The sequence below is a fragment of the Pangasianodon hypophthalmus genome, chromosome 23, assembly GCF_027358585.1.
Source record: "Pangasianodon hypophthalmus isolate fPanHyp1 chromosome 23, fPanHyp1.pri, whole genome shotgun sequence".
NCBI classification, from domain to species: Eukaryota; Metazoa; Chordata; class Actinopteri; order Siluriformes; family Pangasiidae; genus Pangasianodon; species Pangasianodon hypophthalmus.
In genome coordinates, this window is record NC_069732.1 from 19,784,118 (window position 1) to 19,804,341 (window position 20,224).

The window sequence follows — 20,224 nt, forward strand, 5'->3', positions numbered from 1 at the left end:
TATTGAATAAAATAATACAAATATAATTTGTAATTAAAGTAAATTACAAATTTACCAGACACTGAACAGGTCGTCGGAGGAAAGCAGCAGCAGCTGATGACAGAAACATTGTGAGAGCTGTGAAGAAAAACCCCAAAAACAACAGTGACATCAGCAACAACCTCCACAGGGCAGGGTGAAGGTATCACAACCCACCAGCTGAAGAAGACTTGGAGAGCAGAAATATAGAGGCCACGCCACAAGATGCAAACCTCTCATCAGGAGTAAGAGTCAGAAGGTCTGACTGGAATTCGCAAAAAAATAAAGACATGAGCCACAAAAGTTCTGGAACCGAGATGAACCTCTACCAAAGTGATGGAAAAGCCAGAGTGTGGAGAAAGCATCACAAAAGAAGAATGCAACAGTTTGGTGATATTTTTAAAAATTGGGTGGTTTGCCACCAAAGGTGCCATGTTCTAAGTAGTTTAACACGTCTAGATGTAAATATCAGGAAATGAAAGCTGAAATTCTGATCTATCGTCTCATATTCATCTTTTCATCTCATACCTAAACATGTTTGAGTTAACTGTTACAGAACAGATAATTCATGCAATTTCTAAACTTCAACACCACTACAGTAAGATCCCAGTAAAGCTAACTTTCTGCTTATATAAAATGCTGGTGGGTTCAATTACATTATCATGAAAATGGTATTTGGCCCTTCCTGATTTTTGCGTATTTGATTTTTGTGACCACTTAATTGGTTCAGATCTTCAAACTAAATTTAATATAAGACAACCTGAGTAAACAAAATATATCTGGAACCCATAGACATCAGTAGATGCTGGGTTTCCTCCCTGATGAAGCTCTGCCAGGTCTTTACTGCAGCTGTCTTCACTTCCTGTTTGTTCTCATGGTGTTTTGTCTTCACTTTTACCTTCAGCAAGTGAAATGCAGCTCAGTTGGATTCAGCTCAGCTGATTGACTCGGCCATTGCAGAACACTCCACTTCTTTACCTTAAATAAGCATTGGGTTGCTTTTGAAGTACGCTTCAGGTCATTGTCCATCTGCACTGTGAAGCTCCATCCACTGAGTGTTGAAGCATTTGTGTGAATGTGAGCAGATAATATCGCCCTGTACACTTCAGAATTCATCCTGCTGCTTCAGTCAGCAGTCACATCATCAATAAACACAAGAGAACCAGTTCCACTGGCAGCCGTACACGCCCACGCCATAAGATGAGGTGGTACGCTTCAGATCATGAACAGTTCCTTCCCTTCTCCATATTCTTCTCTTCCCATCATTCTGCTACAAGTTCATCTTTGTCTCGTCTCTCCATAACCATGTTGTTCCAGAAATGTACGGGATTTTTCTAATCTGGTCTTCCTGTTTTTGAGGCTTACCAGTGGTGTACATTTTGTGGTAAAGCTCTGTATTTACTCTGGTGAAGGCTTCTCTTTAGTTTTGTCTTTGACACAGATACGTATCAAAGAAAGAGACTGGATAAAAATGGTATCTATGAGAGAGTTACAAGGCAAAAACCACTGCTAACCAAGAGGATCATAAAGGCTTGTCTTCCATTTGCCAAAAAACCCACCTTGATGACCCTTTTGGGAGAATGTTTTGTGGACTGATGAGGTTTAAGTGGAACTTTTTGGACGACATGGTTCTTGTTACATCTGGCGTAAAGCTAACAGCATTCCATAATAATAATAATAATAACATCATACTAACAGTGAAACATGGTGGTGGTAGTGTGATGGTGTGGGGATGCTTTGCTGCTTCAGGGCCTGGGAGACTTGCCATAATTGACAGAACCATGAATTCTGCTGTTTACAAGAAAATCCTGAAGGAGAATGTTCAGTCGTCAGTCTGTGATCTGAAGCTCAAGTGCAGTTTGGTTACGCAGCAAGACAACGATCTGAAGCACAAGAGCAAGTCCACCTCTGAATGGCTCAAAAGAAACAAAATGAAGGTTTTTGAGTGGCCTAGTCAGAGTCCTGAGTTGAACCCTATTGAGATGCTGTGGCAGGATCTTAAACAGTCAGTTCACGCTTGAAAGCCCTAGAAGTGTGGCTGAATTAAAGCAGTTCTGTGAAGAAGAGTGGTTCAGAATTCCTCCACAGTGCTGTGAAAGACTGATCTCCAGTTACTGGAAACGTCTGGCTGCAGCTGTTGCAAGTTTAGGGAGCAAATACTTTTTCATATGGGTGATATAGGTGTTGCATATTAATAATAAATGAAATGATCGTTTAAAAACTGTGTTTTGTGTTGCATCATGTTGTCTTATATTACATCTTGTATAAGGATCTGAAACAAGTTAATGTGACAAATACGCAAAAATAGAGGAAATCAGGAGGGGCAAATACTTTTTCACAGCACTGTACACTCAGCACACACATTCACCTGCAGATTCTCAGCAAGAATTTCAATTGTGATCATGATATGTGTAAAGAATGTAGATGTGTTTTATTGCTTTGTGGATCATTTCAAAGTCTTTGCCATGCCCTTGTGGCTCTGGTAAAGATTAATTTATGATAATCTATGTACTTTAGAGCCTCATACTGAGTTGAAATGAGGTTATATTGTAAAGATTTCTTTTGTTAAACAGGGGTATCCTGAACATCGGGAGTTAATACTGGATAACTGGAATCAGTAGTCGATTCAGTAGTGGAGAAGAAGAAAATAAGTAATGTTCTTCTTAGGCTACAGACAAGAGATCTGAATTTGGACTTGGCCTGAGAGGTATAAAAATGTGGATCTGTGCACTCATATGACAGGAATTGAAATGTAGAATAAGAGCAGCATTGATAAAACAGTCCAAAAACAGATACAGTTCCCTAAACGATCAATTAAAGTTGGGATACTATCAGCAATGTATCAGCTAACAGCAGCTTAAGTATGTTACTATTTTTGTAGATTTTTTTTTTTTTTTTTCAGACTTGCTGGTCATATCAATGCAGTCTCTCTACAGAGGGGTTGAATATGAGAGGATTCTTCAGCTGGTCAGGGCATATAAAAGAAGTCTATCTATCTATCTATCTATCTATCTACCTTTGACTGACTAACTTCTGAGCTGTTGTTTCATGTTTGTTATTCCTGCGTGTGACCCTTGCTTCATTTGTTGCTTCCCTGTTGGATTTGTGCTTTATGATCACTGTTTGGATGATCATTGTCTGCTTTGACTTCCTGCGTAGTTCCATAGTCCCTCTTCTTACAGAAAACCTCATTGTTAAATATGACGCAGTTACATGGTTCAGGATTTGTGATTGGTCATTGCACCCAGGGCCAACCACTCACTTCCAACAGCTGTAGAACATTTCTGCAGCTGAAGAGGAACTCTTCCAAACATCTAAAGGTGAATCATCTCCCACAACTCAACCTCACACTGCTAACATGAGTAGCCCCATGCTTAACACTAATGTGGAAGTATATTTAGTCTGACCCCACAGTGCACAAACAGATACATATAATGGTTCTCCAGTAAAAATTCAGTTTTATTTGTATAGCGCTTTTAACCATGGACTTTGTTGAAAAGCAGCTTTACAGAAATAAATGGATTCACAAAAAATATATTGTAAGTATCCGTTGCACCCAGATGAGGATGGTTCCCTTTTGAGCCTGGTTCTTCTCAAGGTTTCTTCCTCATATCATCTCGGGGAGTTTTTCCTCACCACCGTCGCTCATTAGGGATAAATTCACATATTTACAATATATTTTTTGTGAATCCATTTATTTCTATAAATCTGCTTTGTGACAATGTCCATTGTTAAAAGCGCTATACAAATAAAATTGAATTGAATAATCACACCAAGGTCTTTTACTGCTGCACATGATGAAACAGAAAGGTCATCCAGAGTTATTATGTAATCAGAAAGCTTACTTCTAGCTGCATGTGGTCCTAGTACAAGTACTTCTGTCTTGCCAGAATTAAGTAAGAGAAAGTTAATAAGCATCCAGTTTCTAATGTCTTTTACACATTCCTCAACTTTATTAAGCTGGTGTCTGTCATCTGGCTTTGCTGAAACATACAACTGTGTGTCATCAGCGTAACAGTGGAAGCTAATACCATGTTTATGAATAATTTTACCCAGAGGTGGCATATATAAAGAAAAGAGCAATGGGCCTAAAACAGAGCCTTGTGGAACACCAAACTTTACCTTAGCATGAGAAGAGAAGTCACCATTTACGTTTACAAACTGATAACGATCAGCCAAATAAGACCTGAGCCAGGAAAGGGCCGTTCCCTTAATGCCTACTACATTTTCTAGTCTATCGAGGAGAATCGCATGATCAATGGTATCAAAAGCTGCACTAAGGTCAAGCAGCACAAGCAAGGAGACACAACCCTGATCAGAGGCCAGTAGTAAGTCATTTACCACTTTAACCAGCGCTGTCTCTGTGCTATGATGAGGCTTAAATCCTGACTGATACATTTCATGAATGTTATTCCTGTAAGTATGAGCATAGCTGCTGTGCTACATACTACATACTGATGGTGTGTATGCTTCTGTGGTGGTCTTATTCCTAATTTGCTACTGTATTAAATAAGAATCTGTGATAATTTTTTCATGTTTTTCAGTTTTTTTTTTTTTTCATTTTCTTCACTGATCTTCCTTTTTCCATGGGTTTAACCACCATCCTGTTCATCATAGACAGATTGCCCAAAGCCTATCCTCTGGTTCCACTGCCCAAGATTCGCACTGCTATTATGATATCCCCGAAGAAATAGTCTCTGCTCAAGGAGTTTAGTTCACCTCCCATGTCTGGAGAGCCTTCTGTCAACAACTTAACATCAAGGTCAGTCTGTCTTCTGACTATCACCCACAGTCTAATGGACAAGTGGAAAGATTAAATCTGGAAATGGGACGCTTTCTTACATTTTACTGCATTCAGGCCAACATGTTTGGAGTCCTTAACTTCCCTCGGCAGAATAAACACACTCATTCCTCCACTGGACTCATCCTGTTTCAATGCATATTGGGCTACCTGCCTCCACTGTTTCTATGGTCAGATAAACCCACAGAAGTGCTCACAGTAGATGAGAAGGAGTGAGCAGACCTGGGAAACAGCACATGTGGAGACAAAGCCATGCGGAGACAAAGAGGCAGATGATGTAGCTCTCCATTAAAGATGTCTGGTTGAGAATCCCCTCATGAAAGTTAAGTCCTCACTGTTAACCCTTTATCATATTGCCTAGAACTACGTCCCACATACAGAATTCTATCAACATTTGCTCTTTGCTCAATCCTTTCTCTCCTTCTGCCCAAAACCAGGTGACTATTTATCTCGGAGTTTGGGGGCATTTAACAGTCAGTAGGGGGTTTATTTTTGGGGGGTTTGGTGCATTTAGCAGTTGGGGGTATTTATATTTTAGTTTGGAGCAATTAGAGATCGGAGTATTTAATTTTGGGTTTGGGGGAAATTAACAGGCAGGATGGTATTTATGCATGTGAGTGAATAGACAGAGGATTAATGTTGGGGAGAAATGCCACTAAAATACTACTACTACTACTACTAATAATAATAATAATAATGATAGGTATGAGGAATAACAATACAGGGATTTTCAAGCAGTGTAAAAATGGCACTGGAATGATTACAAAAACAGTAACATGCACGTCTCTATTCAGACAAATTATTAAGCAGAGCCGAGGCTGAGGAACTGTCAGACCCAGAATTCACAGACCATGCTGACAGCTCTGGCGTTTCTACCGCTAGGTTTTTCCCCAGTGTTTTCCAGTGGTCTGTGTGTATATTGGTGGAATCTGAATACACATACACATATGGATATTTTGATAACACATACAGATAGTGGCATTGCATTAGCCCTGCTACTAGAAACATTACTCGTATGATTAGACAAAACTGCATTGAAGATAAAACTATGTGTAGAGTAAAACTGCTATTATCCATGGACACAAGTAGAGAATTACTCCGGTTAACCCTGCAGACTGATAATTAGTAACGCGCAGAGAAGTCCGCGCAAAAGAAATATGCTATGAGCCAGTGTGTTTTAGAGTGGGGCTTCCTAATTGGCTTGTTTCAAAAGTTCTCCGAATACGTAACCAATACGAGAACTCCTACACATTTCAGAATCTAGTAGGACCCGGACAACAGAAGGACAGATGAGGGAGAGTTGTCCTTCACTAATCCTCTCTGGTAATTATTACTAAGCTGGATGATGTGCAGTTTAATAGAAAAGCAGCAGCAGTTTCTGGGCACAGTCATGTTACAGGTACAATCTAATGAGCCTCTGTCCTTTACAGCATCAGTATCATCTCCTAGAGTACTTTTTACTACGCTGATGCCAAGATACTCTTAATATTACAAGTAATACTAATTTTCAGCACAGATGGGAAAAACACAGCACCCATACCTGACGCTATGTCCTCTCTCTCTCTCTCTCTCTCTCTCTCCCTCTGTCTCTCCCTCTGTCTCCCTCTATTCTCTCTCTCTCTCTCTCTCTCTCTCTCTCTCTCCCTCTGTCTCCCTCTATTCTCTCTCTCTCTCTCTCTCTCTCTCTCTTTCTCTCTCTCTCTCTCTCTCTCTCCCTCTGTCTCTCCCTCTGTCTCCCTCTATTCTCTCTCTCTCTCTCTCTCTCTCTCTCTCTCTCTCTCTCCCTCTGTCTCCCTCTATTCTCTCTCTCTCTCTCTCTCTCTCTCTCTCTCTTCTCTCTCTCTCTCTCTCTCTCTTCCTCTGTCTCCCTCTATTCTCTCTCTCTCTCTCCCTGTCTCCCTCTATTCTCTCTCTCTCTCTCTCCCTCTCTCTCTCCCTCTGTCTCCCTCTATTCTCTCTCTCTCTCTCTCTCTCTCTCTCCCTCTGTCTCCCTCTATTCTCTCTCTCTCTCTCCCTGTCTCCCTCTATTCTCTCTCTCTCTCTCTCTCCCCTCTCTCTCTCTCTCTTCCCCTCTGTCTCCCTCTATTCTCTCTCTCTCCCTCTCTCTCTCTCTCTCTCTCTCTCTCTCTCTCTCCCTCTGTCTCCCTCTATTCCCTCTGTCTCCCTCTATTCTCTCTCTCTCCCTCTCTCTCTCTCTCCCTCTGTCTCCCTCTATTCTCTCTCTCTCTCTCTCTCTCTCCCTCTCTCTCTCTCTCTCTCTCCCTCTGTCTCCCTCTCTCTCTCTCTCTCTCTCTCTCTCTTCTCCGATTCCATTTGCATTGGCTTTATGATCTGAGTGATTACTTATACATGAATGTGGAGGAAATTGAAAAGCTGTATGATTGTATGAATGTGTGTTTGAGTGGAGTGTGTGTGCGTGAATGTGTGTGTGTGTGAGTGTGTGTGTGAATGTGAGCGTGCGTGTGAGTGAGTGTGTGTGTGAGCGCGCGCGCGCGTGTGTGTGTGTGATAGTAAGTAAATCTCAGTGAGGGTGTTCAGCACTGTATATGTAATTATGCAACATCTCTTTCATTCAATGGAAAAAAAACTGTTGCTTCTGTTATTTCTTCTCAATTCTTTTATTGTCAACATGCAATATACAATGCAGTATCTGTAGTAAGTACACACACACACACACACACCCACCTGTACACACACACACACACACACACACACACACACACACACACCATTAATACATGTATGCATACAAAACAATTAAGATAGAAGAAGTAATCTATTGCATTATCAGCTACTCACTCTAAATGTCTGAAGGAACATTCAGATTAAAAATTGTTAAGAAATTTAGCAAAAAAATGTCAACAATCCTGTAGAAAAGAACAGAACATGTCTAGAACATCTGTCTTCAGAGCTTTATGTAAATATTAATTGGATAGCTTGTATTAATCTCTACATACTGTACACGGATTTTATTTAATGTCTTTAGGAAACACATGCAATAAAACATTTTAACTGATAAAATGACTGAAGTCATAATCAAATGGTGCCACTTTATAACAGGAAATGACAGTGGTGTGGACTTCCTGCTCAAGTGTAAGCAAAGGCTACCATCGAACAGTGGACTATCATGTTCCCTTGGACTGTATTCAGTTCCCCATGATGTAAAGGAACATGGTGAATCCCGCCCGAGACTCGCTCTGTGCTCTGTATAGCAACCAAAGTCTATGCTGTTTTAGGTTCAGTAACATATATAGATAACATATTATAAATAATCAAGAAAATAAATGAACAAGTAAATAAGTAAATGAACAAATAAACAAACACATGAATAAATAACAACAGTAATAATAATAATAATAATAATAATAATAATAATACTAATACTAATAATAATAATGCAAACTGTCCAAAGCTAAAATACACATTCTGTACAACTGGAAATCATGAGCACATATTAATTATATTTCATCTAGCTGAGGGTGCTTTTGGCTCAATTTAGATATAAATTTATAAAATAAATAAATTATCCAAAACTGTGAAAAATAGAGACACAACAATTATAACAGTTATTACACTTTTTTTTTACTATATTTTGATGTTACTGATCATACTAATAATAATACTAATATTAATAATACTAATAATAATAAGCAGGGTGTGTTACTTGTCTCCGGGTTAGTTTGTGTCGCTTAGGGACTGAAGGGTCTGGAAGACTCGAAGTCTGACAGACATTTGGGCTTGATGCCTTTGCTGTTGTAGTAATCCACTACCTGGTTAGGCACCTCAGCCAGCACACTTTTCGCCAGCGCTGCAGGAGAAGCCTGTGAAAGTGATGAGAAGAATGAAGAACTGAAATATCACACTCCACATTGTTCTGAGGGAGGTGAAACAGGGTAGGTGTCACTCTCATTTCACTCTGTCTGCAGAACAGGTAGAATGAGACAGGATACACAGCGTGGCAATGCTAAAAATAAACGTGTGCACTGGGAAGCATGTGCATGGACACACACATATACACACCCAGAGTCTCTTGCATCAACATGCAACTCAGCTCAACACTGAGCTTCAGAACTCAGGAGCTCTGTGGTATTTATAAAGTGTGTGATACTGCACAAGTTGACCTGAATCCACCAGGCTCATATTGTGCCTGTACACCATTCCATTAATAGAACGTCAGAATCCTGCTGGTTTGGCACTTTAGCGCTCCTGAACCGTAAGGCATCCTTCAAAGTCAGAAAAAAGTCACACAGAGAAGAAACCACACCAAAAAGGCATAAAACCAGAAACACATAAACAACTGGAAGACCTGTGAGTATGTGGTTTATTTAGTACACTGTAGCTGGTGACAAATGGGTTTGGACAAGCCGCGGCCGCAGATTGCCTGTCTAAGCACGTTTGTGTTCAGAAAGTGCCATGGTGTGGTTGTTCTGCTTTTAATGACATGCCACATTCAATTAAACACACCACAACATCCTCTGATATAAAGCAGCTCTGTCAATGAGAGAAAGAGGACACTTTCAGCTTCTGATTGTATGTGGATAGTATAATTATAATAGTATAATTACTACAGTAAGGGGAATGCATGCATGAGAATCACTTTAGACAACCATGTACAAAATTAACAACAATAAAAGTGACTAATTTTATTACAGTTCACTACAACTGGATTAGGATAAGTAATGTGAAGGTCTAGACATGATGACGTCTGGAAAATTCTGTGCTTCTCATAAAACTAACATCAAATTAAAAATCAGGTTAAATTCTGGGACGAAACGAACCTGTGGTTTACCTGGTTTAATAAACTATTAATTCTTTTCATCAACACAGAAATTCTCCCACAAAAAATATCAGTCTGTTCCTAGTTTCTTGTGGCTATACTTTCTAGAAGGATCATTTCAAATCAGTTTGGCTTTTAAAGGTGCAGTATTCAAGATCAGGTCTCTGATAGTTTTACACCTTGAGCCAGCCTCCATTCTCGTCCACGTCAGATAATCCTCACTGCAGATCCAAAGTCAAGAGTGTGAAGCTTAGGGTCGCCACCTTCAATAAGGAAATATAAGGGACGGCCCTGCTTTCCCTACTAGATATTTTTTTGGCTCCAACACTAGGCATTAGGTGTTCATGTTGTTTGTTCGTCCGAGATTCTCATTAGTGCAGTATCTCAGGAATGAGTGGCTGAATGTTTGTAGGATTTATATGGAATTGAAATTGTAACCAGCCAACTGTAAATGAACTGATTAGATTTTGAAACTGATCCAAAGAAGGACAAGGTCACAGCAAGGTCAAATGTCTGAAATAGTTTTTCTTATAAATCCTTAAAATGTATAGTCACCATCCTATTATTAGGAACACCTGTACACCTGCTCATTTATGCAGTTATCTAATCAGCCAATCATGTGGCAGCAGCATAAAGCATAAAATCACACAGATGCAGGTCAAGAGCTTCAGTTAATGTTCACATCAAACATCAGAATGAAGAAAAAAGTGTGATCTCTGTGACTTTAACCGTGGCATGGTTGTTTGTGCCAGATAGCCTGGTCTGAGTTTTTCAGAAACTGCTGATCTCCTGGGATTTTTACACACAACAGTCTCTAGAGTTTACACAGAATGGTGTGGAAAAAAAACAAAACAGTTGTGTGGGTGGAAACGGCTTGTTGATGAGAGAGGGTCAGAAGAAAATGACCAGATTGGTTCGAGCTGCCAGGAAGGATACAGTAACTCATATAATCACTCTTTACCAGCGTGGTGAGCAGAAAAGCACATCCACCTCAAGGTTTGATGGGTTGTGTGTTCTGAGATGCTTTTCTGCTCACCATGTCTGTAAAGAGTGATTATTTGAGTTACTATAGACTTCCTGCTCACAGTCTGGTGATTCTCCTCTGATCTCTCTCATCAACATGGCGTTTCAGCCTGCAGACCCTCTGCACACTGGATGTTTTTTGTTTTTTGCACCATTCTGTGTAAACTCTAGAGACTGTTGTGTGTGGAAATCCTTGCAGGAGATCAGCAGTTTCTGAAAAACTCAAACCAGCCCATCTGTCACCAACAACCATGCCACGGTTAAAGTCACAGAGATCACAAGTCTTCTTCATTTTGATGTTTGATGTGAACATTAACTGAAGCTCTTGACCTGCATCTGTGTGATTTTATGCGTTGCCACTCTCACATGATTGGCTGATTAGATAACTGCATGAAAGAGCAGGGTGTACAGGTGTTCCTAATAAAGTGGATGGTGAGTGTATAATTTAAGGGTTTATCTCAGGCATACAGATTAGTAACAAAAAGACTAGATTTGTTGGTGGATGAGAAGAGACGTGGTGGAAGCGTCCCTGTCCACACCAATGGCACAATGATCTACTTGTTAAACATGTTGCTGCTTTATCCGGCACTTATCCAGGTTGAAACCAATGACAGCTGAACTTTCCACTGAGGTTCTGTTAGAGCAGTTTACAGCAGAACAGGACATGGCTTTGCTACATCTCTGGTATGAAATTTGAAAGATAAATGCAGTTTGCGGGGCTATAGTCTCAGTACCAGCTTCAGGTGTGTGTTGGAAATTGTGCACATTCATGGCACTAGACTTTTTCTAGCTGTTCATCAGCCCACCCCAAACTGTCAATCATCCATCAAGCCCTTTTAATCATCATATAACTCCTAAAAATGCATTTATCAAAAGGAAAAGACTAGGGCAGATATTAAGGTCAGTAAACCTGAACAACGCCAGAACACTGTTCCGGAAACTAATTTGTGGAGATATAAAATAAAATGTAAGTTTGGCTTGTTTTCCATTGACTGACATGGGAATGGGCGGAGTTAAAGCTGTACTGCCACCTGCTAGAGAGCCTCAGAGACACTTTTCAACCCAGTTACAACGTCCACTCATATATACAGTCATTGATTGAAACACATTGAGTTGTCTCCACCACCTGGACCTTTGGCTCTGCAATGAGAGGTACTTGCTTGGCCCATGTACAGCCTGTATATGAGGTTGTTTATTTAAGAACAACAAGGAACAGGAGAACTGTAAGGAACAGATATATAGAGATCTCTATCTATACAACAAAATACAATAACAACTCATTTAATTATGCTGCACATTTCACATATAGCACAGAAGTGTTGCTAAAGCCAAAAGCCTCCCCTAACTAACTTATTTTTGATTCACCTGTTCTGTTTGATTCACCTGTTCTGTGTGATTCACCTGTTCTGTGTGATTCACCTGTTCTGTGTGATTCACCTGTTCTGTTTGATTCACCTGATCTGTGTGATTCACCTGTTCTGTTTGATTCACCTGTTCTGTTTGATTCACCTGTTCTGTTTGATTCACCTGTTCTGTGTGATTCACCTGATCTGTGTGATTTACCTGTTCTGTTTGATTTTGTTCTGTGTGATTCACCTGATCTGTGTGATTCACCTGTTCTGTTTGATTTTGTTCTGTGTGATTCACCTGTTCTGTGTGATTTACCTGTTCTGTTTGATTCACCTGTTCTGTGTGATTTACCTGTTCTGTTTGATTCACCTGATCTGTGTGATTCACCTGTTCTGTTTGATTCACCTGTTCTGTTTGATTCACCTGTTCTGTGTGATTCACCTGATCTGTGTGATTCACCTGTTCTGTTTGATTTTGTTCTGTGTGATTCACCTGATCTGTTTGATTTTGTTCTGTGTGATTCACCTGTTCTGTGTGATTTACCTGTTCTGTTTGATTCACCTGATCTGTGTGATTCACCTGTTCTGTTTGATTTTGTTCTGTGTGATTCACCTGTTCTCTGTGATTCACCTGTTCTGTGTGATTCACCTGATCTGTTTGATTCACCTGATCTGTGTGATTTACCTGTTCTGTTTGATTCACCTGATCTGTGTGATTCACCTGTTCTGTTTGATTCACCAGTTCTGTTTGATTCACCTGATCTGTGTGATTCACCTGTTCTGTTTGATTCACCTGATCTGTGTGATTCACCTGTTCTGTTTGATTCACCTGATCTGTGTGATTTACCTGATCTGTGTGATTCACCTGTTCTGTTTGATTCGCCTGATTTGTGTGATTCACCTGTTCTCTGTGATTCACCTGTTCTGTTTGATTCACCTGATCTGTGTGATTCACCTGTTCTGTTTGATTCACCTGATCTGTGTGATTCACCTGTTCTGTTTGATTCACCTGATCTGTGTGATTCACCTGTTCTGTTTGATTCACCTGATCTGTGTGATTTACCTGATCTGTGTGATTCACCTGTTCTGTTTGATTCACCTGATCTGTGTGATTCACCTGTTCTGTTTGATTCACCTGTTCTGTTTGATTTTGTTCTGTGTGATTCACCTGTTCTGTGTGATTCACCTGTTCTGTGTGATTCACCTGTTCTGTTTGATTCACCTGATCTGTGTGATTCACCTGTTCTGTTTGATTCACCTGATCTGTGTGATTCACCTGTTCTGTTTGATTCGCCTGATTTGTGTGATTCACCTGTTCTCTGTGATTCACCTGTTCTGTTTGATTCACCTGATCTGTGTGATTCACCTGTTCTGTTTGATTCACCTGATCTGTGTGATTCACCTGTTCTGTGTGATTCACCTGATCTGTTTGATTCACCTGATCTGTTTGATTCACCTGTTCTGTGTGATTCACCTGTTCTGTTTGATTTTGTTCTGTGTGATTCACCTGTTCTCTGTGATTCACCTGTTCTGTTTGATTCACCTGATCTGTTTGATTCACCTGTTCTGTTTGATTCACCTGTTCTGTTTGATTCACCTGATCTGTGTGATTCACCTGTTCTGTTTGATTCACCTGTTCTGTGTGATTCACCTGTTCTGTTTGATTCACCTGATCTGTGTGATTCACCTGTTCTGTTTGATTCGCCTGATTTGTGTGATTCACCTGTTCTCTGTGATTCACCTGTTCTGTTTGATTCACCTGTTCTGTGTGATTCACCTGATCTGTTTGATTCACCTGATCTGTTTGATTCACCTGATCTGTTTGATTCACCTGTTCTGTTTGATTCACCTGATCTGTGTGATTCACCTGTTCTGTTTGATTTGCCTGATCTGTGTGATTCACCTGTTCTGTGTGATTCACCTGATCTGTGTGATTCACCTGATCTGTTTGATTCACCTGATCTGTTTGATTCACCTGTTCTGTTTGATTCACCTGATCTGTGTGATTCACCTGTTCTGTTTGATTTGCCTGATCTGTGTGATTCACCTGATCTGTGTGATTCACCTGATCTGTGTGATTCACCTGATCTGTGTGATTCACCTGTTCTGTTCCACTCAATGCCTCAATGCTGGACAATGCCTGAGCATGTGGTAGTAGATTTTTTTTTTGGCAAAGTTATAGATAAAACAACAATTTCACAAGTTGTTAACAATAGCACGGCTGTAGGCTAGTTTATATCAGGGTGGCTATGCTTGCTTTCAGAAACCTAGCTAGAGAAATATCATCGTTATGTGAAGGTCGTTACAGTACCGCTCTACCCTGGGGACCCGTTGATTTATCCTACTTGGTGATTTATGAGCATTACATTTTACTGAGTGACTGATCGTACATGTGGTTCAGCAGCTTTATACCAGAGCAGGCATCAAAGTCCCATGTCTCCATGTGTGGGCTGGCTGATGGTGGTTTTTGCCCGACCTGTGATTTTGCCCACACGGCCTTTCAACTGCTTGAAAGCCAAGTTAAAACACTATAAACACATGAGATTTGGCTCATACTGCTTGGCTGCTGCAAGAATGATCAAGAGAGCCTTTGCTGTCCTGTTTATTCTTTGTAATGATTTTTTCAGCTGACAGTCACTACCAATGTTAGCTTGTTAACATTGTTAGCTGTGCAGCCATATAATACGCTTGTGCTGAGGTCATGGCTTAAACAAATTTTTTTTTCACGTTATACATATTTTCCAGGTTATTTGTAAATGACTACTGCACCTTTAAGACTGTCCTGCCCTGTCTTTAGTTTTTCTTTCTTGATGTGTGCACCACTAGCAAAATTCCTTCAAATATGGTTATTCAATAAACATGCTCTAACCTTTTTCACTGGGCCACAGAAAGTAATTTGGTTTGCCTCCACTCACATGTTTGAAGTTACGGAAGGGCACAAACTGGACAATGTCTCGGAGGACAGGTTCTCCTTTGGGCGAGCGCAGAATGCCATCATCGCCATCCAGCATTTGCATGTCACTGAAGTCAGCATTGCCTATTCCCACGATGATAACGGACATGGGGAGGTGGGAGGCATGTACAATGGCCTCCCGTGTGTCTGCCATGTCTGTTATAACACCATCTGTCAGGATCAGCAGAATGAAATACTCCTAGTGAGAGAGAAAGAGGGAGTGGTTCAATACACAAGTAAAGTAACACTAACAACACAGTCACTTTTATGCTCTCCATCTATTCCCAACTTGCTTTCATCCAGTCGGTTTACTCTGGGTACAATGTTAATAAGCAGAAATGCACTGGAATAACAATTCAGCAGACAGTGGAGGGCCAGGAAGACTCTCAAATTGATGAAGTAAGCACTGATGGGTGCAGGAGAATGAATTCAAGTACAAGTACCGAAACAAAATTCCCTCAGACAAGCAAGAACCGGAAATTCCTCAAATACATTTCAGACAGAGCAACACCAATGTAGATACATTACAATGTCTAGTGATATCTATCACTAATTCACTAATAATCACTAATTAGAAAGCATAGAACTAACCATAATACTAATCAGGGTAATGTTTTCATTGTGATTAGATTAGTTTGTATAATTAAATCCTCTAAAGGTAGGAGTCTGTAAAAAGATTCTTATATGATTTAAAGTACATACAATAATCTTGTATTAAGGCTGACTTCCTCATGGTTATTATTTCATTTCAACTCCAATGCTCTATAGATAAGATAAGATAAGATAAGATAATAGACAACTACACACCATGGCCTCCTTGGTGTGCATCTCCTCAGAAGCAGAGTTGGCTACTTTCTGGATGATTGGTGCGATGTTTGTAGGACCATAGAGCTGGATCTTAGGCAGACAGTTCTGATAAGCTTCTACAACACCTTGAATACCTATGAAAAACAAAATGCCAATTACATATGTAGCTGTGGTTCTAGGAAGCCCAGATAACCTCCAGGAGTGAATCACCTGGATACCTTTCTGAGACCTTCAATAAATGAGAAGATGTATTATGTAGTGTTTGCAGTGATTCATTGCAATTCATACAACCATCTTTCCCTAGAATTTTCTTTCCTCGAGCTCTCACCAGTTGGTACTGGTCCTGAATGCCAAGATCCCTGGCAGTTATATGGGGATTATAGGACCACAGTTACATATGTAACTAGGGTATCTTAACTAGGGTGACATTAACCTTGTCGGATATGGATAAGGTGCACAGTTACACCAGGTAGTGGCACTGCAGACTTCATGGAGCAGCATGGCTCTATGGAATACCCATAAAGAGCAGATACTCCTTGTAAAGTGGCATGTCATGGTAGGAACTGGGCATCCTGACTGCCTACAGGCCATGGTAATGACGCAGACATTTTTTTGCTCAAGTAATCGCTAGCAAAAAGGCGGTTTTTAGAGACACCCATTTCAGTTTGGCATCTTGCATATGCTTGTAAGGAGGGGCCTTAAAGAAATCCAAAAAAGTAATCTTGAGGAATCCTGGTGGATGAAGGTGCCTCAGCTCTTTCAGAAAGGTTGTAATAAGTTTATGAGCACCAAGAAAGATGCCATCCATGGTCCTGTGCCACACCTAAAGGGAATGCCATGGCATCTTCTTTATTAGAGCCAGCACTAAGTGATCGATAAGTGATCGGTCTGGTATATTTCAAGCTGCAATGTGTGTATACCTCCAGTGTGCTGCGTTCCAACAGCTTAGTTATGACACTTGCCCATGGGGGAGGACGCATTGGTGTGTGTGAGAGACTTCGCAGAGACTTTGTTTTGAATTAAAAAACCCCATAGTGTCCTGCAGGATGTGCTTGGTGTCCATGATCACCTGATAGATAGATATAATTTTTTCCCCATTTTCGTGTCAAACCATTTTATTTTCACCTTAAATAATTCACACCTAATTCACCTTTTCTGTAAGTTGGCTCCAGATTTTGGCCTTTTGGGTGCTGTCATGCTGCTAAATGATATATTTTTTATTAACTTAGATGTGACTAATAATTCAATTCAACTGTCAAGTGTCACAAAGCAGCTTTACAGAAATATATAAATTCAGGATATAAATTTTAAATTTATAAATTTTTCCCTAATGAGCAAGGAAAAACTCCCTGAGATGGAATGAGGAGCGAGGTTTTGGTGACCTGGGTGCCATGTGGCTGGTCCATTTGGCCATGCTGGTGTTGAGATTCTGAACCCGGGCATAGGGTGCATAAATTAGGTTGGTGGTGAACCACCCAATGTCCTTACTAAAATGTCTCACTGCCAGGAGCAAGAATTTCAATCAACTCACATGCAGAGGGATGAACATCTGCACAATGATATGCTTGTTTCAATGTTAACAGCTAATGTATTGCCAGTAAATTCTCAACTGGAACGTCAAGTGCATCTGCAATCATTGCTTGGGTATCCAGACTTGTTCGCAGATGCTACTGAGGCTGGAGTTGGGCAGCGTGCTACTTCTGGTTCATTATCAGTTTGGAAAAACCTCTGAGATGTAGTTGTACACATAGCATCCTTGCACTACTCAGTGTATGGTCTCAGTTCCAGAATGGTTGATTTCAGCTGAGCCTGTATACCCCAGGTCATCCATATGCTTAGTGATCTTGGACTGCTTCCTTAGCTTCTTACTATGATTATCTGTCATGGCTGGATGTGGATGACAAGTTGTTTAGGCTATGAGTCAGATTTGAGTCTTAAGCCACAATCCTGGTTTGTGTCATGGCTTCTAGATACTGCTCAGGCCCACTAGTCGGTAGTAGGGCAAGGGATGTGGGAAACACTGAGTGGTCAAAATGCCAAGAAAGAAAGAGGGGTGATTGAACACCAACCGAAATATTTGCCTCCTTTCTGATTTCTTCTATTTTGCAAATTTGTCACATAAGTATTTGGACAATGACAGAGTTTTTGTGATTTTGCGATTTGAAATAAAACAATCAAGATGTGACCGAAGTGTAGACTTTCAGTGTTATTTTAAGAAGTTCCACAAAAATATGGCATTTACCATTTAGGAATTACAGCCATTTTAAGCAAAGTACTTCCATTTTCAGGGGCTCAAAGGTATTTGGACAATTGACTGACAAGAAGTTAATTGACCAGGTGCGGTCCATTCCCTCGTTACTTCAAGATAAATGAAGCAGATAAAAGGTCTGGAGTTGATATCAGGTATTGAGTTGGCATTTGGCAGCTGTTCGACTGGAGCTACCAATATGAAGTCCAAGGAGATCTCAATGCAAGTGAAGGAGGCCATCATTAGGCTGAAAAAACAACATAAATCTATAAGAGAGAGAGCAAAAACCTTAGGTGTGGCCAAATCAACAGTTGGGTACATTCTTAAAAAGAAAGAAAGCACTGGTGAGCTCAACAACATCGAAAGGCCTGGAAGACCATGGAAGACAACTAAAGTGGATGATCGCAGAATCCTTTCCTTGGTGAAGAAAAACCCCTTCACAACATCACCAGAAGTCAAGAACACTCTGGAGAAGGTAGGCGTATCATTGTCAAAATCTACAATCAAGAGTAAAATCTACATTCATGAATGTAAATACAGAGGGTTTACAACAAGGTGCAAACCACTGGTAACATTCAAGAACAGGAAAGCCAGATTAGACTTTGCCAGAAAACATCTAAAAAAGCCTCCCATGTTCTGGAATAAGATTCTTTGGACTGATGAAACCAAGATTAACTTGTACCAGAATGATGGGAAGAGAAAAGTATGGTGAAAGAAAGGAACACCTCATGAGCCAAAGTATACCACATCATGTGTCAAACATGGTGGAGGCAGTGTTATGGCATGGGCATGTATGGCTGCCAATGGAACGGGCTCGCTGGTGTTTATTGATGATGTGTCTGCTGACAGATGTAGCGAGATGAATTCTGAGGTGTACAGGGCTATACTCTCTGCTCACATTCAGCCAAATGCTACAAAACTGATAGGACGCTGCTTCACAGTGCAGGTGGATAATGACCCTAAACATACTGCGAAAGCAACTCAAGACTTTTTGAAGGCAAAGAAATGGAATATTCTTCAATGGCCAAGTCAGTCGCCTGATCTCAACCCAATAGAGCTGCTTTTCACTTACTGAAGACAAGACTGAAGGCAGAAAGACCCACAAACAAGCAGCAACTGAAGGTGGCTGCAGTGAAGGCCTGGCAAAGCATCTCCAGGGAGGAAACTCAGAATCTGAGTTTTGAGAACATGGGCTCCAGACTTCAGGCAGTCACTGACTGCAAAGGATTTTCATCCAAGTATTAAAATTATGGTTATATTTACAATTATGTCGCTTTGTCCAAATAGCTTTGATCCCCTGAAAATGGAGGTACTTTGTTGAAAATGGCTGTAATTCCTAAATGGTAAATGCCATATTTTTGTGGAACCTTTTAAAATAAAGCTGAAAGTCTACACTTCGATCACATCTTGATTGTTTTATTTCAAATCCATTGTGGTGGAGTATAAAGGCTAATCAACTCACCCAGGAAGTCACAAAGGAACCCAGACAAACATATACGTAACTGCAGGCCTCGCTCAGCTCACATAATGTCAGTGTTCATGATTCCACCATTAGAAAGAAACTCAGCAAAAGTGGTATCAATGTGAGAGTCGAAAGGTGAAAACCACCACTAACCAAGAAAAACATAAAGACGCAACACATTTGCCAAAAAAAAACACCCCCAAGCCTGGGATAATGTTCTGTGGACATTCCACAATAAGAACATCATACTAACAGTGAAACATGGTGGTGGTAGTGTGATGGTGTGGGGATGCTTTGCTGCTTCAGGGCCTGGGAGACTTGCCATAATTGACAGAACCATGAATTCTGCTGTTTACAAGAAAATCCTGAAGGAGAATGTTCAGTCATCAGTCTGTGATCTGAAGCTCAAGTGCAGTTTGGTTACGCAGCAAGACAACGATCTGAAGCACAAGAGCAAGTCCACCTCTGAATGGCTCAAAAGAAACAAAATGAAGGTTTTTGAGTGGCCTAGTCAGAGTCCTGAGTTAAATCCCATTGAGGTGCTGTGGCAGGATCTTAAACAGACAGTTCACACTCAAAAGCACTTCAGTGTGGCTGAATTAAAGCAATTCTGGGCCAAAATTCCTCCACAGTGTTGTGAAAGATCTCCAGTTATCAGAAGCATTTGCTTGCAGTTGTTGCTGCTAAAGGTGGCAAAACCCATTATTAAGTTTAAGGGGCAATTACTTTTCCATATGCCATATTTTTCAAGGCACTGTAGGTGAGTTACTCAGCAATAACAGTGCA

The 20,224-nt window shown here is 40.5% G+C and overlaps 1 protein-coding gene across 1 annotated transcript in view; it reads right to left on the minus strand.

Annotated features, from left to right (window-relative positions):
• Nucleotides 1–7,449: 7,449 nt before the first annotated feature.
• The window catches only part of cpne4b (copine IVb), a 46,341-nt gene continuing 33,566 nt past the window's right edge, over nucleotides 7,450–20,224 (minus strand). Inside the window, exons 14-16 of the mRNA XM_034298359.2 lie at nucleotides 15,729–15,862; nucleotides 14,884–15,120; nucleotides 7,450–8,640 (exon numbers count right to left, since the gene is read on the minus strand). Coding sequence (XP_034154250.2) covers nucleotides 8,509–8,640; nucleotides 14,884–15,120; nucleotides 15,729–15,862 — 503 coding nt within the window. The 3' untranslated portion in view covers nucleotides 7,450–8,508. The remainder of the gene's footprint in view (nucleotides 8,641–14,883; nucleotides 15,121–15,728; nucleotides 15,863–20,224) is intronic.